The sequence below is a fragment of the Protopterus annectens genome, chromosome 9.part0 (genome assembly GCF_019279795.1).
Source record: "Protopterus annectens isolate FY-2018-M chromosome 9.part0, PAN1.0, whole genome shotgun sequence".
Taxonomy (NCBI): Eukaryota; Metazoa; Chordata; order Ceratodontiformes; family Protopteridae; genus Protopterus; species Protopterus annectens.
The window spans coordinates 1,318,140,406-1,318,168,093 of NC_056743.1; the positions used below are offsets into that span (position 1 = coordinate 1,318,140,406).

Consider the following 27,688-nt stretch of genomic DNA (forward strand, 5'->3'; position numbering starts at 1 on the left):
CAAGTCCTGTGTCTGCTTAATTTCCAATGCACTCTCAATTCTTTTAGTTGACTCTTGTGTTTTTTTCCTTCTGTCAAGCATTTTCTGGTGAAACATTGGAAAAGGTGTCACTGGCACACTCTGTCGTCTTACCAGAAGAACAAGAAGCAGAATCTCCTCCTGTTTCACAGCTGACTTATTGTTGGACAAACTTTTGTATTTCCTATTTAACATGTACTTCATCAAAAAATATTATCCCTCCAGGGAGTGAATATTTTGAAGATAACTGGTTACTGCAATTTGATTCTCATGCCTGCTTCTTGAAGTTCCCTGAATAGTGCAATAATTGTACTCCTCTTCTATGTGGTGTACAATGAATAATCATTCTCCATGAACACTGCTGTCTCCCACTTTTAGTACTTTGTCTTTCTGCCATAGTTTTGTCAGAATCGATTCCTTCAGTTGGTAAGATTGCATCTTTACTATTAAAGGTCTAGGTTGCTTTCTCATAACCAGGTGTGGAGCATACACATAATGTACCGTTTTGGTTAACAACTCCTGCTATGGAGTATCAGTCCAGTTGCTTATTTGTGCTTTCATAAAATGAATACAGTCTGTTCCTTCCAGCTTCTCTGGTACAGCAGAAAAAAATCAGGTTTTCCTATGTGCTCTGTCCTGTAATTCTATTTTTTTTAAACATCTCTTCTTGAGCAGTCTGATATTCAGCCAGAGTTTTCTTCATTTCGACCTCTTATTTTTGCAGTTTTATCACCTCATCCAACTATCTATTTAAAGCTTCTACCATTTTTTCCAGCCTTTTGTTGTGTGTGTCGAGATACTCCATCAATGTTTCGTTTATTTTAATCAGGTCTGTGTGCAGTTGTCTTATACTTTCTAGGTTACTGGAAGGTCATGTCTGTAGCTTGCACTGCTTTTTGCTGAAGAGCTGCAGTACTTTTCCCAGTCGGGGTTTTTTCCTCACCTTTTGTAGCTGATTTTATTTCAGGTCCTCTATATTTCTTTTTTTCCTGTCATTCAGTCATTGCACTTACTAGCGAGTTACAGAAATTTACCCAGAAATATGAATCCTCTGGTTTTCTCTGCTTAGTTTCCATTTTCATATGGAGAGAGCTGAAATTAAGGTGTTACTCAATGTGCAGCCATCTTGGAAGTCCTGGAGATTGTGTTTTTATGTTTGACTTCAGCAGCTGTTTAAAATGGTATTCTATCTCAGTCAAAAGTTGATGATTATATGTCTGTTCCAATCCTTCCTCAGTGTAGGGCTCTTCAGATCAGACTTTGGCCAGAGTCAAGCTTTGGATCTGTTGACCAAGCTCCTCCCCTTACCCATAACCTCTTGTGCTGAAAGAGTTACCCAAGATCTTGTTTGCTACCACAAGTGTAGGACTGATATTTTGGTGCTTCAGTCTTCTATTGGAGATGTGTGTTTGTTTTCTTGCTATTACTTCTTGTATATGTTTACTTGTTTTTTTTAGCTCCTATAATTAGAGATGTATTTCTGTCAACCTTTCTCTTAAGTCTGTTAAATCTTTTCATTCCTTAATGTGCCTTTTTTGGTTGTTGTTGTTATGGTGTTACTTCTGTGTCAAGATGGGAAAGGGAGCATCTGAGGTGACTCTTTTCCTGCTGGCTTTCTGAATGTATTTCTCATATTTATAAACAACGGGGTATATCACTACCTACACCTCCAAAAGCTCACTCAACTAGATCTGTTGCTGCTTCTACAGACTTCTTTTCCAGAGTACCTCTTGACATCTGTGCTGTGGCAACCTTGTCTAAGGTCAATACCTTTATTTTACATTACATATTGTACATACAGTCCAGATCAAGAGCATCTTTTGGGTTGGCTGTGCTCCGAAATATCCTTCCATAAGACCACCCAAGTATTGCAGTAGCTGGGGACTCTGTCCCATAGTTTGAGGAACAGATGAAATAGATAATTAACTTTTGTCTCTGATGTTGTCATGTACTCACCATAATGATAGATCTGTGTTTGTTTTTGTCCTTGCTCAATTTCCCACACTCCTTCCCCCTTCCATATGTTTGCCTTTAATGTCTCCTTTGACTTCTGGACTTGGCCTAGTTCATGTGGCCTTGGTTCACAGAGGTTCCTTTTTAAGATAATGTGTATCAGCTTGTTTCTCTTCTTCTCCTTTAGACATTGTCTTTTTGTATACTTCTGTGTGGTCAAATTCTGTCTGAGGTAGCTTATTCAGGACAGGGTGGGGGTGGGGGGGGGGCTGAGCACTACTCCCAAAGATTGAGAGTGGCCGAAGTCAAATCCAGCATGTATCTGAAGACCCATATGTTGAGGAAGGATAAAAACAGGCAACACAGATCTATCATTATGGTGAGTACATAACGTTTGTTTTTCTAAGATACTTACTCCACCAGATGTATTGTGCTGCTTTCCACCAGCCCTGACCATGTAGTTCCCTCATTGCTGTGCCAGCCCAATCATCCCTAAATGTCCTACCCAAATATACTGCTTCACATTGTGCCATGGTGGGGGGAGGGGGAGTAGTCTTTTTCAACTATGCTTTTTACAGGAGCAGAGAGAATCAAGCATCAAGTGGTGTTGACCCCAACAGCAAAGAAGTCTTAATTTGTGCTTCCAGTCCCCAGATACATCCTTCTTGTGAAACTTGCAGTGTCTTCAGACACAGGCCCATTAGCATCCCTGTGGTATCTTGCACTGTGCTGTTACAGTGCTTCAGGTGACGCTTCCCTTCTGGTCTCCATGTGATTATTTTTTCTGTGGCAGAAAAAAATGGTTCCTTCCCTTAGGGTAGGAGAGCTGCTTGTCTGTTGCAGAGTTCTACCCTTTCCATTTGACTCCTTATTTACCAGGTCCATTACTTTGACCTCTGATGCTTGTGTTTTAATTGAGATTGTAAGCACTGCATAAGTAGAACTAGCTCACAGCTGGGCAGCGTAACTAAGCCATTTGTAGCACCTTAAAACCTGACCACCTACTTTGTTAAATACTAACATTGTATACCTTTGTCAAATTTTGTGTTATACATTTGCAGTACAGCCAACTGTCACTTGATGCGCATTCTATTCTAAATGTCAAAAGTTGTGAGTGGAGGGGTAACATGTTTGTAAATATTTGATGCTGCATTATTCCCTTGTTCTGTGATTGCATTTTTGCTGGATCCCTAATCCTGTGTACGATGGGTGGAGAAGTTTAAATGGAAGACTGAGATTTTTTTAAGAGTTGTCTTGCTGTGGTGTTATCTCCCTGCAATTATGTTGCCATTTGATAAGTACATTTCACTAAATACACACATTACTTGTATCACACTTTCTTAGGCTATACAATTCATCATGTTCAGGAGATTCTTCCATACATGGTTACTCCAAAACCTGTTGCACTATTGAAGATATCCCACTGATAAGGTAAGTGTGTGTGTGTGTGTGTGTGTGTGTACTTCTAGATCTCTCTTTCTTTATATACATATACATATGTGTATACATATACGTATGTAGGTATATGTATGAAATAAAATATTAAGACTGCTTTTACACAGCTTATACTGCCTTAGTTTCTGAGAATTGTATACGTTGGGAACAGTACATTAGCTCACAGAGTTTGCATTAAGACTTGCTTTTATTTAAGGACTGCACTTTTCTGAGTTTTAAGAAGTCCTGTGGAAGAGGTTTTGGTACTGCCATGGCTACTTTAAATATGTGGAAGAAGTGCTGGTAAGTATTTTATCTGCAGTCCATCCATCCATCCAGCCTTCCATCCACAGCCCCTTTTTCCCATTTTTGCACACCGGGTCTGGGTGTCACTTCAGCAGTGATAATCATCTAGAGCCAAATTTTACAGTGCTATGTGGATATCAGATTGACAATATGAAGAGAAAAAGATGTACCATATACTAAAGTAAAGCAGTTTTACAGTATGTTTGTAAGTGATGAGCGTTATACTTGTAGCACTACAGTTAAAGGGATCTTGCACCTTTTGAGAACACATTTCCTTCAGACAGACTGTATTTCAGTGTACTGCTGAACCATGGTGTAAACCTTGGAAAAAATGTTTATACAGCTTTTGACTGGGACGGTTTGCATCTTAAGTATTGTCGGAGCTGGTTTCTTCCACATTCCTTATGATTTATTTATTCTTTACCTATGCAGATTGTAACATGCTAGAAAAAAATCTTATTTAGTTTCATATTTATGTTAAAACTTGTATGTTGTACAATGTGTTAGGAACTGGCCAAGGCCTTTTGACAGGATGCTACTAGTAGAAGAATTTCTTTGAAGTAATTGTCAGATTGACAGTCTACAATATTAAATGTTAATTAAAAATGCTTCTGTTGTTTAGTCTTGCCTCAGCAGTGTTTCTTGAAGCTTATACTATAAGGATGTTTAAGGAGGGGAGTCTTGAAACTGTCTGAGAAGTCAGATTACCTGAGTGCCTCACTGGATTCATGATATGCCTTGTAGCACATAATACTGCACTGTAATGTTAAAATGCATAAAATACAGTGAATCCTGTCTGGGATTTGCCAGCCTTTACTAAACCTCAAAGACCATTTTAATGAATGTGAAAGATATATAAATTAGTTGAGTTTTTGCACAGTAAAAGCAAATCATTGCCCATTTTTTCCTGTTTGTAAGACTTTGCTAACCGCTGCACTTTTTCTTCCACTGCTGTTCCTTTTTCCTCTTCCTCACGTGTTTAGTCTCGCCAGCGTTTTCTGCACCAGTTCACCAGACAACTTTTCTGGGAGTTTTCATTTTTATTTCAGTTTTGACAGTAACTCTACCTCCCGCAAGCTATGTAGATCACAGGATCATAGCAGAAGCTTGCAGAATTATTTTTCATCCAGTATTTTGTTTTGCTTGCAGCAGTTGTAACCAGATGTGTTACAAGTGCATATGGCATAGTGTAAACAATACACTGGAAACAGTAGCTTTGAGTTAAGTGCAGTTTACAGTGGAAGATCTAAAATAAGGTTCTCCTTCAATAACAAATGAAAATGAGCAAATGTTTTGCTTCTGTCCTGGTTTGGGGTTTGTTAGTCTAGTTTAAGATCTATAAATGAAATGTTTAGATGTTCTTTGTGTTTCATTGTTGCAGTCATTACTTTTGGGGTTATCTGCTTGCAGTAGCCCTCAGTCGGCCTGATTAACAAAGTCTTGGGTCCTGGGTCGGTTGCTGTCCCTTCTTCCATGACGTCAGGTCATCAGGCGTATAAAACATGCAGCCAACGCCATTACATCAGTCTTTCTTGCCATGCGGTGCCTGAAGCATAAGCAGTTCGCAAGTGCTGGTCGGCCGACTCTTGAAATTTTCGTTTTTGATTTTCAGAACCGAAGTCTTCAACTAAAGCTAAGTACCCCGTTGGGGAAACTTTTTCTTGCTCCTTACCGATGTCAGTAAAAGTTAATAATTGTATTACTTGTGGAAAGCAAATACCTCATAAAGATTTTCATTCTTACTGTATTCCCTGCCTAGACCCTGACCACGAAGTACCGTGCTGTCGGTTTTGTGCTTTATTTAATCAGCGCACTATCCGTTGTCAATATATTTTCGCCTCTAAATGTTTCGGTTCTTGGTTTAATTATCCAGAAATACGGTTAGCCATCTGACTACTGGGATTCTGAAAAAACACAAGGATAAAGACAGAGACAGGCCGCCGAGGTCCAAAACTGCCAACGACGCTTCTCCTAAGCCAGTCGCCACTTTGCCGGTACTCAGTGAGGTGCTTTCGCAGCCCCTGATACCCGCTACTTCTGATTCGCAGGCCTCTACTGAGACCCATTCAGAGTCCGGTATGCTGCGAGATGCTTCAACTATGGAACCTGTGGGTGTCTCTACCTTGGATGGGTCCAGAGCTGCTGTGCAGGCACCGGCTTCTGAGGGTGTATTCAGGCCTACAGACTTGCATATTAAACTGACGCCTGCTTCTTCTTTTAGGCCTAAATCTCGAACCATGCCTAAAAAAATGGCGCCCAGGCCGCATGCTCAGGCCTCTATGCCCAAAACACAAATGATAAGAATGGCTGAAGATCTTATAACTCTAATCAGTGGAAGCCAGCCTCCCTCTTCTAAGAGACCTAGGACTGAAGTTGTTTATGAATCTTCTGACCAGGATTCTGTTTTTTCTGATTCTTCTGATGATCTGGATTTGCCCTTATCTACATATGAGGATTCTAATGCAGAGGACTCTATTCCCTCTGCTTCCCCTCCAGAGGATTTTTCTTTTGGTGAAACCTTACATACTCTAAGGGAGCATTTCCACTGGGAAAGCCAGGATTTTTCTGATTCAGAAAAGAGGCTTAGGGATTTCTTACGCCTGCCTCAGCATAGGCCTTTAGCTATTCCTCCTGTACTAGACATTGTTGATGATGCATTTTCGTTATCTAGTTTGCCCTCTGATTCTCTGCCTCCTGCTCCCATAAAACCTGACCGATATTACAGGGTTCCTGATTCACACAAGTTCCTTCTTAAAAATCCTATTCATAGGTTCATAGGTTCATACTAGGCTATCTGCCCGAGGGCATTTACAAGCCTAGCCCATCGTTTTGTGGCTTCCGCCACCCCTTTAGTATGGGGAACTATACCCATTATTTTGCTGTGCCTCTGTCGAGCAGTGACACTGAGGTAATCCCTGGGGTATATCTGCGATCTCCCATTCATTGGTCAAGATTTCTCTTGAACAAGGCCAGCGAGGTGCTCTGCCTCACATGTACCGGGATTTTGTTCCACAGCATAGGGTGTCTTTGGGTGATGAATCTATCCCTCCAGCACGCCCTATTAATAGCCGTGTCGAGGTTTAAGTCTCCCGCCCTTGTGGCTCTGATGGATCTAGATTTTTTGAGGTGAAGCATATTCATCAAATCTGGGTTTGACATGGCCTTGTATGTTAGGCAAAGGTCACCTCTGAGCAAGCGGTAGGCGACTGAATAGAGCTGGAGTTCTTTCAGTCGGGCAGCATAGGACAGATTTTTGAGACCCTTTATCCTTTTGGTGAGGAACTTTTGTGGCCTCTCCAGCTGCTGCAAGTGTCGGGTCAGATACATTCCGAATGGGGCATTGTACTCAATCATTGGTCTGATGAGTGATGAGTAAAGGGAGACTATGACCTCCCTTGATCTAGATGAGAATCCCTTCATGATAAGGTGGGCAATGTAGAAGGTCCTCCTAACTACCTTAGCTACATGGGTGTCGAATGACAGACTACTATCAACCTGGGTCCCCAGGTCCCTGATAACTTCTTCTGTGTTCAGTGGATTGCCACCTATTTGGTAGCTAGGGGTAACCTTGTTTTTCCCGAAGGGTATGACTATGCATTTTTTGGCATTTAACTTTAGGCCGTGGCTCTGGCACCAGTTATCCGTTTCTGTGAGACCCTTCTGAAGGATATCTGTGTCAGAAGTGTTTTCTACTATGGCCCAGTTTGCAGTCATCTGCAAACTTTGTCAGCCATAACCCTCCTGTGTTTGCTTGTACTTGGAAAAGTAGATGCCAAACAAGAGTGGGCCCAGGACTGAGCCCTGTGGGACACCACTTGTGACAGGCTTTGAGTCTGACATGGCGCCAGCAACTCTGACCCTGTGGGTTCTGTCACTCAGCCAGTTTGCAACCCATCTTGTGATGTATGGGTTAACATTTAAGCTGATGAGTTTTTCAATGATACCCGAGTGGGGTATTGTATCGAAGGCCTTAGCCAGATCGAGGTAGGCTGTATGGACTGCCTTTCCCTCATCAATGGCTTTGGTGACTGTTTTGAAAAAGTCAACCAAGTTTAAAAGGCATGATCTGCCTTTGACAAAGCCAAACTGGGTTGGATCCAAAGTCTGCAAATTGCGTATGTCTTTATTTATGAGGTCCATTATGATCCTCTCCATGGCTTTGCAGATAAGGCTTGTCAAGCTAAAGGGCGGTAATTTCCAGGGTCGCTGGAGGCACCGCCTTTGTGAAGTGGGACCACAGTTGCAGTGCGCCACTCCTGGAGTGCGTATCCAGAGGTAAGACTTTGTTTAAACAGCTGTCCTAGCTGTGGGTTTAATTCCTCATTGAGTTCGTGGAGCACACAGCCGGGGACACCATCAGGTCCCATGGATGCTGTGTTTTTGCTTTGGAGAGAGCAGTTCTCACTTGGGCTGGAGATGTTTGGGGGCTGCAATCGTTTGGTATAGATATCTTTCCTTTTGGGGGAGGGAGAAGTTTGCACTGAACCTGTCAGCCAGTATGTTGGCAATGTCTGTAGGATCAGTAATCTTCACATCATTTTGAACTAGTTCTGAGCATATCTGGGAGTTTCCTCCTAGGTTTCTAACATAGCTAAAGAAGGCCTTATGATTGTCTTTTGAGTCTTTAGCTATTTTTCTCTCGAAATTTGTTTTGGATGATTTTATGAGAGCTCTTAGTTTTTTACTTATAGTGATCAAGGGTGTCTTACCTTTTAAGGATTTTGCTCTATCTTGTAGTAGCTTCCTCCTTTTGTTGTAGAGTTTGTTTATGGCTGGGGTCCACCAGACTGGACGCTTGCCTTTGGTACAAAGAGTCTTTGTTTTGCTTGGGATTGCCTTATCCATGCAGTCCTGCAGGTGCTGGTAGAAGGCATTTGTAAGTGATTCAGCGGCTTGAGTACTGTTTTCCGTCCGCTCGGGGGCCTTAAAGGAGACCACACTATTCTTTAGAAGTGTGAAGTCGGCTTTTGAGAAGTTCTTTACTGTGGTCTTTTTTATTTCAGGTGGGGGTGGGATGAGGACCTCCAGCGAGATTAGTTTGTGATCTGATCTCACCAGTGAGCGGTATACTTCCGGTGTTGAACATTGTGCTCCCATGTTTGTGATGATGAGATCAAGTATGTTATCTCCTCTTGTGGGGATGGTGACTAGTTGTTCCATGGCATTTGAGTTTATGAATTCCAGGAACTTTTGGGCTAGGGTGTTTGGGCTTGAGTAGTGTTCCCAGTCTATATTAGGGTAATTGAAGTCACCTAGTATGATGGTGTTTGGTGATACATTTATCCCCTCTAGTGTTTTCAGGAAGGCCATGTGAGGTTCCTGAGTTTGTGAGGGTGGCATGTAACATGCTACAATTTGCAGAGCAGTTTTGCCTATGGTAATTGCACCTGGATGGTCTCCGATGCATCGTGCGTTGCCACCAGTCTTGAGGTGTGGGTGTCCTTGATGAATATGGATACCCCCCCTCCTTTCTTGGTATTGTCCGGATTTTGGGGCCGGAACGCATGATATGAGGTAAAACCTGATAGCGCTGGGGTGCTCTCAGGAGCCTTGAACCAGGTTTCTGTCACAGCACAGACATCGATGTTCTCCATACTGAGAAGGGCCTCGAGTGCGTGCATTTTGAGATTTTGACTTCTGGCATTGAGCAGCATTACCCTTAGTTTTTTTCCTTTTTTGTGTTCTAGGGTGGTAGGTTTAGAATTTGAGCCTTGCCTAAAAAAGGCACTATGGGGTGGCAAGAGCCTTTGCCAATATCCGGAATCCCAGGGGTGACAGGTGCAAGCCGTCCCTTGCGAAGCAGCGTGGCTTGTCCAGCATGTCATCCCAAGCAGACAGATACTGGATCCCCTTTGAATGACACCAATGTTTAAGCCAATTGTTAAAGCTGATCATCTTATCTCTGTATTGTGGTATCATTCTTGGTGAAGGTAGGATACTGCTCAAGGTCAGGGTCATACCTGCCTGGGCTACATAATCAGAGAGCTCCTCAATGTCTCTTTTCATGTAGTCCAAGGAGGTACATCTCAGGTCGTTTACACCAGCGTGGACAATGACTGAGTCATATTTGTACCTGCTGTTGAGAGACCTGAGTGCTTGCGTTATGTGGCGGATTCTAGCCCGACAGGCAGCTTACTGTGACCTTCTCCTTACTCAGTCTGGTGAGCGGGGCGTCAGTGTGTCTGACTATGGAGTCACCAATGACTAGTGTGTCTGGCATTGTGTTTGGCCTTAAGGGCTGTGACTGTTTGACACTCTGACTGTGAGGTCTATGTGTTGCAGGTGTTGTGTTCTGAGGTGGTGGTTGTTTGGGTGTCTGCTTTGGTGGCCTCTGCTGTTTTGGTAGATTTTTGATCAGAGCCTCCGAGTATGTCTTTGTGTGTTTATGTGTATGATTTGAGGTTGTAATGGTACTATGTGAGACTGGGTCTATAGTGTGTGTGGTAACCTTCTCCTCCTGACTGGTCTTGCCAGTCCTATGTTGAGAGAACTCAGCCTCCAGTTTGGCCGTATAGTTGCATCTCTCGCATGTATATGTGTTTTGTGGGAGGAGGAGAGGGTTGTCTGTGTACATGAGGCAATTGTAACATTGCCTCAATATTCCCAGGTTCACCAGTTGAGCAGGAGAGGACATTAGCAACTGGGTGACCGAGAAATGGGGGGTTGCCTTTTTGGGGTACTAACTATGACAAGAGTGCCGTATCAAGGTAATAAGTACTTGTAGGAGCAAGTGCTAGGTTTAACAGATAGAGAATAGTCTACTTGGAGTCAAGTAGAGATGATCTTTTTAGTTATAGGATACGCTGATTTGATCAGTAGATAGTTCGAGGAAGGTAGTTTTAAGGGAAAATTTGAAGAGTGGACTTTAGGTAGCCCGAATAGTTTAAACCTGCTTAACCGGCGCTGCCCTAGTGTGCAACAGTGGCAAACAGTGGCAGCTCCGCGCTAAATCGCGCTAACGCGCGTTTACCGCGTTTTATACCAGGGGGCTGGAAAAAGCTAGAAACTGGCCCAAAACGACCAATAAACTGCTAGTTACTGGCTGAAACCTCACAAAACTGGACAAAAGGCAGCTCAATGCTTCCCACTCCCACTGGTAAGCAAGGTAACTTCCTCTCCCCCAAATAAGGCAAGGAAACAGTACACAGGAACTACAACCAAAGCCCAGGAATCAGCAACTCTGAAACTGGACTAAACTAGTAAAGCAGGAAAAACAAGAGATATTTTTTTTCTTTTTTTCTTTTTTTTTTCACAAAACAGGCAGAAACAGGTACAGCAAACACTTAATAAATGCTATGAATCAGCTACTACAGCTTAAACAGAAGAATTTGCTACAATTACAGTCAAATAGTAACAAACAAGGATTCCAAGTGCAATTTTAAGTTAAATGCAGTAAAAACAGCTTCAATGTAACAGAAAGGCAGGCGAAATACAGTCGCTAGGTATTCAGATGTGGAAAGCAACAAAAAATATACTTAGTATCAAGAAAAGTCGCTTATTCAGCTCTCTGCAGCCTGGATTACTCTGCTGGCCCACGTGGAGTCTGTGCTGAGTAGGTACAAGCTGAAAAACGCGCGTTTACCGCGTTTTATACCAGGGGGCTGGAAAAAGCTAGAAACTGGCCCAAAACGACCAATAAACTGCTAGTTACTGGCTGAAACCTCACAAAACTGGACAAAAGGCAGCTCAATGCTTCCCACTCCCACTGGTAAGCAAGGTAACTTCCTCTCCCCCAAATAAGGCAAGGAAACAGTACACAGGAACTACAACCAAAGCCCAGGAATCAGCAACTCTGAAACTGGACTAAACTAGTAAAGCAGGAAAAACAAGAGATATTTTTTTTTCTTTTTTTTTCACAAAACAGGCAGAAACAGGTACAGCAAACACTTAATAAATGCTATGAATCAGCTACTACAGCTTACACAGAAGAATTTGCTACAATTACAGTCAAATAGTAACAAACAAGGATTCCAAGTGCAATTTTAAGTTAAATGCAGTAAAAACAGCTTCAATGTAACAGAAAGGCAGGCGAAATACAGTCGCTAGGTATTCAGATGTGGAAAGCAACAAAAAATATACTTAGTATCAAGAAAAGTCGCTTATTCAGCTCTCTGCAGCCTGGATTACTCTGCTGACCCACGTGGAGTCTGTGCTGAGTAGGTATTGCGGATCCAGAGACTATTTCACAGGGACCCAAGAGCATTAAGGCTTCTACTGCTAAAAATCCTACCCCTTCTGATAGAGACTCCAGGGCGCTGGGTAGATTGGGTAAGAAGGTTTACACTTCTGCATCATTGGCCATTAGGGCTTTAAACTGACAGTTTCATATGTTAAAGTATCAACAACATGTTATTAGATTGCGTAAACAGAAAATTATGTTGATTCCTGACTGTGTGGAAAATAGAGCTACAGGATTTAATGCATTCTGCTGAACAGGTTGGAAAACATACTTTGCGATGTGGATTTGATTCTTTAGAGGCCTCTTGCAGGGCTGCTGTTACTGTTTCTGTGCTCAGAAGGCATGCTTTCCTTAAGGAGCAATCTTGACCTGATCAAGTTAAAGCTAAATCGTTGGATGCTCCCTTAAATTAGGAACGCCTGTTTGGCAACAAGGCTGAGGAAGTTCTTAAAAAGATGGAAGATAAAGCTAAATCTATGCAAACTGTTAAAGATTTCTTACAAGTTCAGCCTCCTAGATTTAGTAGGCACTGGCCCTCTAAGAATTGGTCCTTTCCAGCCTCTTCAAGGTCTTCTCAAGCCAAACCCAGACATAGCAGAAACCCCAGGTTTCAGTCCCAAGGGACATACAAGACTAAGCAGTGGGGGGGGGGGTTCCCGCACCCAAATCTGGGAGTAGTATGACTCCCCCCTATGGAAAACAGTCTCAATGACTTGCTTCTAGAACTTCCAAGCACTTCCCAACCGAATGCTTCTTTAGGTGGAAAGATTGGTCTGCAGGCCAAAAACTGGGAACTCATTACCCAGGACAAATGGGTTTTAAATACAGTGTCCCAAGGATACAGATTTCACTTCCACACCTTACCAAACACCAAGTGGTTGGCCAGATCTACCCCCAAATCAGTGGGCAGAGGCCCAAAATCAAGTACTCTCTCTCTTAAGCATGGGGACTATTCAGTTGGTATCAGAAGAGGAAAAGGGACAAGGGTTATATTCAAGACTTTTCCTGGTACCCAGAAAAGGCAATACATGGCATCCTATCCTGGACCTTTCTACTCTAAATACCTTTCTGGTAATTCCAAAATTCAAGGTGCTGACTCTTCACCAGCTGCTTCCTATGCTAGGCAGAGATGCATAGTTGGCAATACTAGACTTAAAGAAGCATACCTGCACATCCCTATCCGGGAGTCTTGCAGAAAATACCTATGCTTCAAAGCAGGCTACATGTACTGCCCTTTGGCTTATCTCTTGCGCCAAGGGTATTCACAAAGTGCCTAGCTCCAGTTATTGCATTCTGCAGGCAAAGAAATACTCAAGTATACCTATATCTGGACGATTGTCTAATTCAGGTAGAAAGCCAGGACATAATTTTGAATCATCTGGCCTTTGTTCAAAGGGTACTGACTTGTCTGGGGTACACCATAAATGAAAAGAAATCGCACCTGGTACCCTGTCAACAAATTATATTTCTGGGAGCAAGCTGGAATACAACTTCCCAGATGGCTCTCCTCATGCCAGAGAAACGGATTCATTTGACAACCTATTTCAAACAAGTAGCCAAAAAAACCCAGTTATCTGCAAGGCAAATACTGCAAGCCTTGGGGTTCATGGCCTCCTGCATTATTCTAATTCAATATGCAAGACTGCATGTGAGGAAACTGCAATGGTATCTCAAAAGCCTATGGTGTCAACATTGTCAGGATCTAGAAGCAGTGATGCCTATCGTACCTTGCCTACGCCTAGAGTTCCTTTGGTGGGCAGTGGCCTGCCACCAAAACAGGGGACTACCTTTCACACTACCCCCTGCTGCCCAAACCTTAACAACAGATGCATCAGACTATGCATGGGGGGCCCACCTGGCAGGGAGTGCATTCAGGGCAAATGGAACCAAAGTCAAATGAATCTGCATATCAATCAAAAAGAAATGTTAGCTGTACAGAATGCTCTGACAGCCTTCAAGGACCACATTCTTCCAGGACAATTGATAAAGACGGACAACACCACTGTTATGTGGTACATAAGCAGCGGGGTACACATTTTTACCTCCTCTGCAGACTAGCTATGGCGTTGTGGAACACAGCTCTGAGTTATCAAGTACATTTACAAGCTCAATTTCTGCCAGGAAAACTAAATACACTGGCAGACGAACTAAGCAGAAACCTCATGGACCCACACGAGTGGAAACTGGAACCAAGGATTTTCAACCTGTTGACAAGCAAATGGGGGATCCCAGATATAGACCTGTTTGCCTCCCCCCAAAACTATCAGTTGGAGAAATTCTGCACAAGGACTCCCCACAAATAAGCTTGGAAAGTGGATGCTCTGTCCCTCAGCTGGAAAAACCTATCAGTTTATGCCTTTCCTCCTCTGCCTCTGCTCTCCAAAGTACTACTAAAGATCAAACAAGACAAACCAAGGACGATTTTGATTGCACCAGACTGGCCACACCAACACTGGTACCCCCTCCTGCGCAGTGTGTCACGGTGGGCCCCATGGCACCTGCCTCCGATTCCTATTTTGTTGTCTCAACAGGAGAACCAAATTCTGCACCCTCAACTTCAAACACTGAATCTAGCAGCCTGGCTAATTACATAATTTCTCCTTTACCATCCCTCAGTAAACCAGTGATGGATATCATTTTAGAGGCAAGGAGGCCTAGTACCAGAAAGTCTTACGTGGAAAAATAGAAAAGATTCTGTGCCTGGAACCAGTGTCAAGGGATGAGCACAACAGTGGCCAATTTACCTCAGATTTTACAATACTTAACTGAGATGCTTCATAAGAGCCTGTCTTTCTCCTCCATCAAAATTCAAGCCTCAGCCATCTCAGCTCATTATAACACAGAACCACCCATCTCATCCACTGCTTAAGCAGTTCCTCAGAGGGGCCAAAAATCTACAACCACCCAGAAGAGCTCCAACTCCATCCTGGGACCTCAACTTTGTATTGGAAAAGCTCACCCTTCCTCCTTTTGAGCCAGCTGCCACTGCGAACTTAAAATTCCTTTCTTTGAAAACAGCTTTCCTTTTAACAATCACTTCAGCAAGAAGGGTATCTGAATTACAGGCCCTCATGGCAGTGGAGCCTTTCATCATCTTTCATGTAGACAGGGTGTCCCTCAGGACCAATCCCTCATTCATGCCCAAGGTGGTATCCAGTGTGGCCCTTTATCAGTCCATACATTTGCCAACCTTCTTTCCTAATCCACAGAAGAAAGGGCAACGGATTCTGCACTCCTTTGACTTGCACAGACAACTTAGATTCTACTTGGACAGAACAAAACCACAAAGGAAATCTGATCAACTGCTGGTGACATTTGCTACAGGGGCAGAGGGAAAGGCTATTTCAAAGCAAACTATTTCCAAATGGGTAGGCCATTGCATTCATTTCTGCTACAAACACCATGGAAAATCTATCTCACAGGGGATCAGACCCCACTCTACCAGGGCTGCATCTACCTCTACAGCTTTTCTCAGAGGGGTCCCTACCAGGGACATCCTAGAAGCTGCTACTTGGAGTTCTGTACATACTTTCACCAAACATTACCATCTGTCAATTTTCTCTAAATCCAGAGCTGGCTTTGCCACTGCAGTCTTGCAGGGCCTTTTAGCTGGTCCTAATTCTATTTAAATTCCTCCTTCCATACTTAGCTTTGGAAATCTACCCAAAGGTGATGACTGCAGCAGTGAAACACGAAGAACATAGTACAGTTGTGTGCACTTACCATAAATGTAGATGTTCGAGTGTATTCACTGTTGCAGTCCTGGTTACCCTCCCTCCAGCCCCCTTCTTTCTTTGGATATACCTCTACTTTCCTTTGCTATCTTCAAAAGATGTTTGGTGTATTTGCTTTTTTGTTGGAGGTATAACCTTGTATATTTATAGATTTAATTGCTTCCCATTAAGGGGGCACTTGACATCTGGGGCAAGAAAAACTGATGTAATGGTATCAGCTGCATGTTTTATACCCCTGACGACCTGACGTCATGGAAGAAGGGACAGCAACCGATGCAGGACCCACGATTTTGTTAATCAGGCCGACTGAGGGCTACTGCAAGCAGATAACCCCAAAAGTAATGACTGCAACAATGAATACATTCAAACATCTACATTTATATTAGTGTACACAACTGTACTATTGTTGTAGTCCTGTGGTATTGCAGCTTTGGTCAGGCAACCTCCCACATCTTGAATTATGTTCCTGGTACTACAGAGCTGCTTCTGCTTAGGTTGCTAGTGAATTTTCCACTCTTGGTCTAAATAATCTCTGACAGGGGTAAATGTCTCTATTGTGGGCTTTCAGCCCTTCTTTTAACCACAGCTTTTCAGGTTATGCTGCTACATGATTTCACTGCCATATTGCAGTGTTTATTTGTACAACTATTAGGTTTTACTGTAATACATGGACTATACTGCACATCAAAATACTCAGTGTGCCACAGTGAGAATACTTGGGGTAGAAAGAGAAGTTTTAAGAATAAAGTAATATATTTTGGGGTTATACACCTTCATTGTAGTGTCATCACTTTTAACTGCCAGCAGTGATGTGTATATTTTGCAAAATTATATAAGTTGCACAAATACTGCATATTTTATATGACATTAATTCATTCTCTGATTTAACTAGTGCCTGTCATGGCACTTAGTTGGCACACTGCAAAAAACTAATCCCAGAACAGGACACTAGTCTCTTTCATGCTGTAATCTCTGTGCAGGCTCACTTGTGAGCAGTTTTAAGGGGTTGCTAGTTCATTCTTCATCACTTGTTAGGTTGCCTTTGCAATAAAGCTGAAACCAGAAATCCCTTCCACCCAAGTTACCATTAGACATTTCTTTAAGACAAACTTCCTACTCCTAAGTGATACATTGGCAAGCTTCAAATCCCCCTCAAAACCCAGTTTAACTCTACTGAGTATGCAGAAATGTATACCACCACACTATACCAGCATGCAAATAGCTGTATAGGTGCAGCTGCAGCCCATAGGAACAAGTGCAGGGCAAGCCCCAGAAACAAATCCACATGGTAGAACCATAATTTCAACAGGGTTTATAATGAAAGAAAAAGAATTTTGACCAAAAATAAGAAGAGTAATTCCCAGAATGGTGTAGCCCTTGCTGCTGAAATAAACAACTCAGGAGTGTAATAAAATCCGCCAAAGCCAAGTTTGGGGGTAAAATAGCTATCCAAGCTGGAGACAGTCACGAGGCATTTTTTTAGTTATGCTCTTAATCTCAAAAGCACAATGCAACAAGACACTGAGGTGATTGTGAACAATGCTACCTATACTGAGGCTGAAGATGCAGTGAAACCTACTGGTTGATAAATTTAGCTTTAACATTACTCATCTCTCCCTTCTTTCTGTCCCTCAATATTTACGTGAAACTGGCTCACCTCCAGCTACCACACAAGACAAAGTCCTAAAAGTGCCATCAGAAGCTTAAAAATGGAGCATCAATGGGTCACTGACAATGTCCTTGGTTTGTTTGTTTTTTTTTGGCTTTTCCCAGTTAGGGGTCACTACAGCAGAACTCTGGTCCGCTAATGATTGGCAGTAGATTTTTATGGTGCAGAGTTGCCAGCCCGATGCCCAACCTTCACCGAAGACACTCCCAATCACGCATGTCTTTTGGAGGCCATTTGACCACGGGGAGGACATGCAGACTGGAAGCAGCTTAAATAGTATGATGCACAATTTAGCTACATCCCTAACAAAACTGTTCAATCTCAGCTTCCATATAGGTTTTGTAACAAGTGAATGGAGAACAGCTACAGTCATTCCCCTGCACAAGGGAAGACCTTCAATGGACCCAGGCAATTAGACCCATAAGTCTGCCTAGTCTCATATGCAAAACCATGGAAAGACTTGTCATAGAATTCATCAGTCAGGACATAGGGAACCTTCAAACACTGGACCTGTCTCAGTTTGGATTTGCTAAGGGAAAGCCGTATTTACACAATCTGGTGGATTTTTTTGAAGAGGTCACCAAAGCAATGGATGAAGGCAAAAAAGTACACATGCCTGGACCAGGCCAAAACGTTTGACACAGTTCCCTACTCTGGCGTAATAGAAAAGCTAAATAAAGTGGGACTATGCCCATATGTCACCCGCTGGATTGCCAGCTGGCTCACAGATAGGACGCAGATACTAAAACAGGGGAAGTTAGCGCCACAAAAAGACCAGTCACCAGTGGAGTCCCCCAGGATTTGTGCTAGGACCTCTCCTGTGTGGCATTTACTTTTCTGAAGTAAAAGCCAGTGCCAAAGGACTGTTGCTGACTAAATTTGACAATGACTGTAAGCTAGGAGCAATCATTAAATCCTCCAAAGGATTTGGTCATCCTGCAGAAAGGTTTATCTCAAATAAATAACTGGTGTCAAAATCATGGTCTGAAACTAAATGCCAAAAAATACATTATTGTATCCTTTGGTTAGTCATCTGCATCACCAAACTACCACATTGACAATACTCCCTAAGAGCTGACCCAGTTGTTTGGGATTCAGGAAACTTATGTGGACAGTGATCTAACTTTTAACCAACATGTGTCTATTTTTGTAAGAAAGTCCTTGCACAGCTTATAAACAAAGGATTTGTATCTACGGCCTTCATTAGGCCAGTCATTGTAATACCCCTTTGGCATGTATCTGTCGAGATACATGCAGCAAATGGAATGTTCAGAGAGATACCTTACTAAAAGAATACAGGGCCTAAACAACATGTCCTACATGGACTGACTCATAGCCCTGGCACTATACTCCGTGTCCTACAGACTGCTAAGAGGTGACCCATGTCTAACATACAAGGCATCTTCCTACTCATTAGTGATGGATTTAGTGCACATCAGCAAATCAAATGGCGTCTGAAATACTCAATCTTAACAGAATGGTTTGGAGGGGCAGGTATATTTTGCAGAGGATACCTCTGCTGGAGAACACACTCCCCATCCACATGCAACAGAGTTCATCCCAGGCCATTTTCAAGCACAGCTTAGAGCTATGGATGGGAAACAGAAAACTTACCCCAGGATTGCGCCATCTACTACTGATGGACAGAGGCATCTTCTAAATGCTTTAGCCCATGCATGGGTCGCCTCAAATTATCTACAGTGGATATAAAAAGTGTACATACCCCCGTTTAAAATGCCAGGTTTTTGTGATATAAAAAACGAGACCACAATAAATCATTTCAAAACTTTTCCCACCTTTAATGTGACCTATAAACCTGTGCAATTCAGTTGAAAAACAAACAAATCTGTTGGGGGAAAAAAATATAAAAAATAAAAAACGTGTAATAAGCTGGTTGCATAAGTGTGCACACCCTTAAACTAATACTTTGTTGAAGCACCTTTTGATTTAATTACAGCATTCAGTCATCTTGGGTAGGAAGAAAAGAAAATCACTGGTGATGCAGAGTAAAATCACCAAACAGCTTTAATAAAACAAATAGCAGATAACAGATACATGTAAAACTGACTTAGCGCTTTCACCCAACTAGGGCATCTTCAGAGTCAGTTAATAAAATGTTAGTAAGCCTTTATAAATGAAATTCAAATAACATTCAAATAACACTATAACCAATGACCATTGAAATGCAATAAAGTAATTGTCAATTGTCCTGAGAATTAACTCTTGCTGGTACAACAAAGTTCCACTTGGCAAAAAGTTTAACCCCAAATACACCACAGAATTTTAACAATATTCAGTGTTTCTCAAAACCATCCCTCATATGAGAATCCATTGTATTTCTTTGTTACATAACTTTTCAAATACAGAATGCTTTGTGTTTTAGTATACATGTCACAAAACTTTTCAAATGCATAATGCTTTATGTTTTAATGTACATGCCAAAGATAAAATATCATTAATGCCTGGTTGTGTGCTGGCTTCTAATCTAATTTGCCATAAGCATTGTCTGACTTCAAGCATGTTTTTATAGTCTCCACCAAAATCTTTAGTGTATAATCTGTCAATGACAAAAAATAAGAATTTGTTAAAATTCTTGCAGTCCTTACTGTGAATAAATAGGGAGTTAGTTGACTTTCTGTTTTTTATGTCCCTGGCGTGTTCCAATATCCTTTGTCTTAATTTTCTTGTGGTCATTCCAACGTAAAATGCTGGGCAGGATAAGCAAGTAGCCACATATATGACCATGTTCGTGTTGCAATTGCTGTAACCTGGACACATCAGGGACCTTTTATAACTACCAATTTGTACATAAGGGCCATCGTTTAATGTATTTGCAAGCTTTGCAATTTCCACATTTAGCCATCCTTGCAAGTTTTTGACTAATAGGTTTAGGTATTTTCGCCAGAATTTCCTGATGTTTACACCCCTGCTGTTTATAAATTTAGGGCTATCTCCTAAGGTATTTAGCATATCTGTAGAAAATATATTGTGCCATCCTGTTTCAACAATTTCCTTCATCTTACCAGACATGGTGTTGTGCTGCAACACCATGCCTGTCTGAATGTCATTGTGTTTATGTTGATGTCCAAAGACCTTTCCTGTGTCTCTTGAATTATCTATCAAGATAGGTTTAAAGTCTATTCCCCTTCTTTGAATGATGTCATGTTTGTTTGACATTAATAAATCCATGGGGTAGCCTCTTTCTACAAATAGGCCAATGTCTCAATTTTTTCTAAGAATATAGTATCCTCACTTACTATACAAGATGCCCTAATCATCTGACCTTTCACTACATTTTTCTTAACATAACGTGGATGACAACTTTCGTAATGTAAAAAGGTATTACTGTATGTCTTTTTCCTAAATAGACAAGATTCTATCCTCCCATCTCTAGTATATAAGTGTAAATCCAAAAAAAATCAATCTAGCTTTTGTCAACCTTACTGGTAAACTTCAAAAAAGTTGTAGTTTGATTTAAATAAGCTATGAAATCATCCAACTCATCACGAGATCCCTTCCATAAAAATAATATGTCATCCAAAAATCTTAAATAAATAATCATCTTGGATGCATAAGTAGATGTCAAAACATATTGGTCCTCCCAGTCCGCCAATACCAGGTTAGCATAAATAGGAGCACATCTAGCACCCATTGCTACTCCCGTGCATTGTTTGTAAAATTCACCCTCAAAATGAATATAGTTGTTGTCTAGAACAATCTGCATTAAGTCAACCAGTAAACTTCTTTTTACTTGATGAATATGACTATATTTAGCCAAACTTCTAGAAAAGCAATCCAAACCTATGTCATGAGGTATTACTGAAAATAAGTTTGTTATATCAACTGTAACAAACCAAAAATTCTCCAGAGTCATATTCAGCAAGGTCCTAAGGCAGTCCAGACAATGCCAGGAATCCTTTAATATGTGTGGTATATAGTCGAGTATTTTTGCTAACCAGGTCTGTATATGCTGCCAAGGGTTCCGTTTTTGATCCTCTGGCTGCCACAATTGGTCTAAAGGGAGGGTTGGTAATGTCCTTATGAATCTTAGGAATACCAAACAGACTGGGCATAAGTGGGTGTTCTACTGACAAATAATTATGTTCATCGTGGTTAATTATTCCCTCACAGAGGAAATCCTAAATTTGCCAGTTAATCTTTGTATATGCCCTCTGAACCTCAAATTTAGATACCAATTCATAGGTATCAGAATCATGCAATATATTCTGCATGTTCCATGAGTAGTCTGTATTTGACATTATAACTACCCCACCACCCTTGTCAGGTTTCATGACCCTATATTGACTATTGGTTGAAAGTTCATTTAGACAAAATTCTTCTGCAGATGTCAAGTTTTTATGGGTGTGCCCCCTTGTTTCAATCACTCTTCTCATCTGGGAGATACATAAGCGTTCAAAGGCTAATACCAAGGGGTTGTATGGTGGAATAAATAGGCTACTCCTCTTAACTGTTATGGTCTGCCTCTCTCATTCAGCATTAGATTTCTCATAAAGTATAACTTTAAGTTTAGTTGTCGTGTGTATAGTTTCAGGTTAATAAGTTTACTAATATCGTATTTGAAATTAGGTACATAGGAAAACCCTTTTTTCATCAAACTCAAATGACTATCAGAAATGGTCAAATCTGAATAATTATAAATGTTGAATGAGCCATCACCAATAATAAATGGACCTTCATGATTATCCATGTTATTATCTGGACTAAAGGGAACAGACATTGAGTCATTTATTTCCTTAACCAGTGAGACATCAACTGCGTACTCAGTAGTGTTCAATAACAATTCTGTGTTGTCAGTAGTATAATCTACATTGTTTACTCTCAATAGTGGTCGCTCTATCTGTATTGCCAGTTCCTGTTGGAGTTGTTTCTCCTCTGCCCCCCACCTCTCCAATTGTTCCCTGCCTGAAAGTTCTGCCAGTGAGGTGGTCTTTGGTCTGAATAATTCTGTGGTTGGTCCCGATTCCTCAGTTGGTCGGACCACCTTAAGGGGGGTGGGTTCTCTAAAAAAAAAGTCCCCTCATCTACATCCAGTTGTGTAACTTCAGCCTCCCCTACCTCAGTCTGAAGTGTCTCTCTTCTTGTCTCTAGTTCCCTATGTCCCTCTTTGTTATTCGGCATAGGGTAAGCCTTTTTCTCCTTGTATTCATTGATATCCCTTTGAATTTTCCTTTGTTTTCTTTCCATACTAATTTTTACAAACTTGTCAAGATCTATCTTCATCTTCTCAAACCTGTTTCTATAACTATCAAATAGCAAGTCATTAGTAATACTTTGAGTATAACCAGGTCATTCTTGAAGTCAACTAATTTGCTGGTGTTGTCCCTAATAATTATTCCCATCAAGTCTAATCCTGTCCTATCGAACAATTCCAGCATATTACCATATGCTTCTGAATTAGCCTCAATGCCCATAGGGATTTTGAAAACCCTAAGGCCTCTTGGTACCTGGTTAAGCTCAATAGAGCATTCCAAAAAGACATTGTCCATCTGTAAAGATTTGTAATTCTTAGCTAGTTTTTCAAATTTTGATAACTGTGAATTAAGTGTCCCTAAATCAGAATTGGGTGTCCTCCCTGGTAAATCACCAAAAATAGGGGATATTAAAAAGTCTTCCATGTTAAACAATGTTGTTCCTGTTCTATTAATTCTGTTGACATCTCCCATTCTATTGGTATTGCTGTTATTAACATCAACCCTCAATGAAACTGTATTGTGACTTGTATCCCTGTTGGTAGCAGGTGGGGTATGTAAGGTAAATAATTCAGCTTGCGAGCTAGTAATGCTGTCATTTTTGTCATTGTCTTTATTTCCTTTTAATAAGGAAATAATTTGTCTAGATATTTCTAAATACTGAATCATAAGTTGTTTCATGGTTATAATGATGTAATTAATCTATTAAGCTAAAAATTATGTATTAATTTAAAATCTCTTTGACTCAGTAAATTTGTTGGATAAATAAATATCTAAGGATCTGTACTAGTTTTACAGTCCCTTAAAGAAAAGAATGTAACAGTTGAAAAATTGGTAAGTTCACCCCTAATAGGCAAGTGATGATTCCTATATAAAAATACAACAATCAACTCTGAAAACCTAGTGAAACATTAAAAACATATGTTGCCACAAAACTTGTATCAAAACCTACTTTATGTATGTGGTAACTATGCTCTAAGCAACAAAATCCTGTTGTATCAAACATTCTAATTAAGAAAGTAACCTAATTACTATCAGTAAGAATTATAATAATCCTGTTCATTGAGTGTTTTCAGTAAAAAATAATATGATTGCACATATTAGATCTAATAAAAAGATTAGTACCACTCAAAAGCAGCATACTAATGACTTTCCTCTCTTGTGCTTGATTTTAATGTTGTAAAAAAATGAAGATAATAAATCTAAATAAACAACAAAATAAAATAAGTGTATAATAAAATAAAATAAAAATAAAATAAAACATGTAAAGAACAATTGTTGTACACCGTTCGACAGTTTGTAATTGCAAAGTCTATTAAGTCAAGGTTCACATCACTTTCGTTTGGTACTAAAAAGTCCTGAATTACTTCACACCATAATGAACAAGCAAAACAGAAGTGTCATTGTTTTTGAAGTTGCCTCTGTTTAACTCTTAATATAGATAAAAATTATTTTCTACTCAAAATAATTAATGACAATAAAATAATAGTTCCTAATAATAAACAGCTCTGCAGAAATAACTGTAGTGAAACTAGCACCACTTTGATATAAAAACCTGTATGACAGAGGCCGTGTACACCCGCCATAAAAATTGACTGTTCCAGTCCAAAAAACAATTCCTGTTCCTGAACAACAGTTCTGCCAGTTGGAAAATATTCACGATAGTCAATGGAGGTGTACTGGCCAACCCAATAGCCTCCCAAACACAAAACACTTTAGTCCAAAAGGCGTGTCATACAAAAAAATATAGTAACAGCTGAAGACAAACGAAGCTCAAAACCAACGGAGCACAATAATACTCGCTCCTGTTTGCAAATAGTCCTCAACCCTTGTGCTGGAAAGAAGTCCACGTCTCTTGTGGTAAAAAAGTCAGTATGCACTTGTTAAACAGTCAGAATCTGTAAAGATGGTAGCTAGTTGAGTTAGGCGTAGAACACACGGAAATGCCTCGCTTATACAGGGCGTGACTACATATCAAAAGACATGCACCGATTGGCGAAATCTAGCGTTTTGTGGTCTATAGCAACCAGGATAGCTGTTCAGCTCAGAAACAAAAAAACAGTCCCAATTCCATGTAAATAACGATAATCCAATCAAAGACAATTGGAAATACAGTTGTTGTAGCCAGCAAGGAAGAAACTAGATAGAATATTTTCTTCGGCTGTTCAGCCCAAAACCCAAAACCGCAAACAATTCTTGTTTGCACTGTAGCTGTCCTTGCTCAAAATGTTCCACTGATCAATGTAGTGGAAACTTAAAGCCGTTGGTGAAAAACTACAGCAGCCCCAGAAAAAAATGAAACTTCCAGTCCAAAATTAAAGTATTGACTTGTAAAAAGAAAATCACTGGTGATGCAGAGTAAAATCACCAAACAGCTTTAATAAAACAAATAGCAGATAAAATATACATGTAAAACTGACTTAGCGCTTTCACCCAACTAGGGCATCTTCAGAGTCCGTTAATAAGTGCAACCTGCAAGGATGGCTAAATGTGGAAATTGCAAAGCTTGCAAATACATTAACGACGGCCCTTATGTACAAATTGGTAGTTATAAAAGGTCCCTGATGTGTTCAGGTTACTGTAATTGCAACACGAACATGGTCATATATGTGGCTACTTGCTTATAGCCTTTTACGTTGGAATGACCACAAGAAAATTAAGACAAAGGATACTGGAACACGCCAGGGACATAAAAAACAGAAAGTCAACTAACTCCCTATTTATTCACAGTAAGGACTACAAGAATTTTAACAAATTCTTATTTTTTGTCATTGACAGATTATACACTAAAGATTTTGGTGGAGACTATAAAAACATGCTTGAAGTCAGAGAATGCTTATGGCAAATTAGATTAGAAGCCAGCACACGACCAGGCATTAATGACATTTTATCTTTGGCATGTATATTAAAACATAAAGCATTATGCATTTGAAAAGTTTTGTGACATGTATACTAAAACACAAAGCATTCTGTAGTTGAAAAGTTATGTAACAAAGAAATACAATGGATTCTCATATGAAGGATGGTTTTGAGATGCATTGAATATTGTTAAAATTCTGTGGTGTATGTGGGGGTTAAACTTTTTGCCAAGTGGAACTTTGTTGTACCAGCAAGAGTTAATTCTCAGGACAATTGACAATTACTTTATTGCATTTCAATGGTCATTGGTTATAGTGTTATTTGAATGTTATTTGAATTTCATTTATAAAGGCTGGTTAACATTTTATTAACTGACTCTGAAGATGCCCTAGTTGGGTTTAAGTGCTAAGTCAGTTTTACATGTATCTGTTATCTGCTATTTGTTTTATTAAAGCTGTTTGGTGATTTTACTCTGCATCACCAGTGATTTTCTTTTTACAAGTCAATACTTTCATCTTGGGTAGGAGTCTGTCAGCATGGCTCATCTTGACTTGACAATATTTGCTCACTCTTTCTTACAAAAGCACTCCAAATCTGTCAGATTGCGAGGGCATCTCTTGTGCACAGCCCTCTTCAGGTCACCCCACAGATTTTCTATTGGATTTAGGTCTGGGCTGTGGCTGGGCCATTCCAAAACTTTAATTTTCTTCTGGTGAATCCATTTTTTTGTTGATTTGGATGTATGCTTGGGGTCATTGTCATGTTGAAAGGTGAAATTCCTCTTCGTCTTCAGCTTTCTAACAGATGCCTGAAGGTTTTGGGCCAAAAGTAACTGGTATTTGGAACTGTTCATAATTCCCTCCACCTTGACTAAAGCCCCAGTTCCAGCTGAAGAAAAGCAACCCCAAAGCATGATACTGCCACCACCAAGCTTCACTGTCCAGATGGTGTTCTTTTGGCGATGCAAAGTGTTGTTTTTGCGCCAAACGTACCTTTTGGAGTTGTGGCCAAAAAGTTCAACCTTGGTCTCATCATACCATAACACATTTTCCCACATGCTTTTGGGAGACTTGATGTATTGTTTTGCAAATTTTAGCTGGGCCTGGATGCTTTTCGATTTAAGAAAAGACTTCCATCTTGCAACCCTACCTCATAGTCCAGACATATGCAGAATACAGGAGATTGTTGTCACATGTAGTACACAACCAGTACTTGCCAGAAATTCCTGCAGGTCCCTTGGCAGCCTCCCTAACCAGTTTTCGTCTTGTCTTTTCATCAGTTTTGGAGGGACGTCCAGTTTTTTGCAATGTCATTGTTGTCCCATATTTTCTCCACTTTTTGATGACTGTCTTCACTGTGCTCCATGGTATATATCCAATGATGTGGAAATTTTTTTTTACCCTTCTCCTGACTGATACCTGTCAACAATGAGATCCATTTGATGCTTTGTAAGCTCCTGCGAATAATGGCTTTTGCTGTAGCAGGCAACTAAGTAAATGTCAGGAAAATCCTACTAGGACAGCTGAACTTTATTTGGGGTTAATCAGAGTCTCTTTAATTAATATCAGGTGTGTAGCCAAGAAGATTGAATGCTGTAATTAAATCAAAAGGTGCTTCAGCAAAGCAGTAGTTTAAGGGTGTGCACACTTATGCAACCAGGTTATTGTACGTTTGTTATTTTTTATTTTTTATATTTTTTCTCCTAACAGATTTGTTTGTTTTTCAATTGAATTGTACAGGTTATAAGTCACATTAAAGGTGGTAAAAGTTTTGAAATGATTTATTGTGGTCATTTTTGTATCACAAAAACTTGGCATTTTAACAAGGGGTGTGTACATTTTTTATATCCACTGTATGGTATGATCTTAGTTGTTGTTGTTAGGGGTAATGTATAGTTGCTGCCCATGGGATAGGTAAGGCTAATTTATAGCCAAATGGGTTAGGTTAATTCAAGCACAAAAAGGGAAATTAGCTATGCTTAAAATGGCCCGCAAGAGCAGCTGGCTTAGTATTTGCCTATGAACCTGTATGCAAACCAAGATCTCTGAGGCTAGCAATACTAACTGCTTTGCCTGTGACAGGTTTGTATGATTTATGAATACCAAATGTATTCTTTGTTTTTATTTTTATTTGTTTACACTTTGTTGACCAGGTTAGTTCCTCTAGACCAGTCGTCACTCTTTTATAAATAACTCAAGTTATTCATACCAATATGTTCTCTAGTTACTCATAATGTGTATGAGCACTTATTCCATTACATGTCTGTTCAGTATATAAATGCCAGTACTCTCCAGCCTGTAGCATATTATCAGTAGTATATCACTGC

General features: G+C 40.5%; 1 protein-coding gene across 1 annotated transcript in view; it reads left to right on the forward strand.

Moving 5' to 3' along the window:
* TMEM150A (transmembrane protein 150A) overlaps positions 1-27,688 on the forward strand; it is a 649,158-nt gene that overhangs the window by 280,745 nt on the left and 340,725 nt on the right. The window contains exon 4 of the mRNA XM_044084287.1: positions 3,316-3,402. Within this exon, the coding sequence (XP_043940222.1) occupies positions 3,316-3,402 (87 nt within the window). The remainder of the gene's footprint in view (positions 1-3,315; positions 3,403-27,688) is intronic.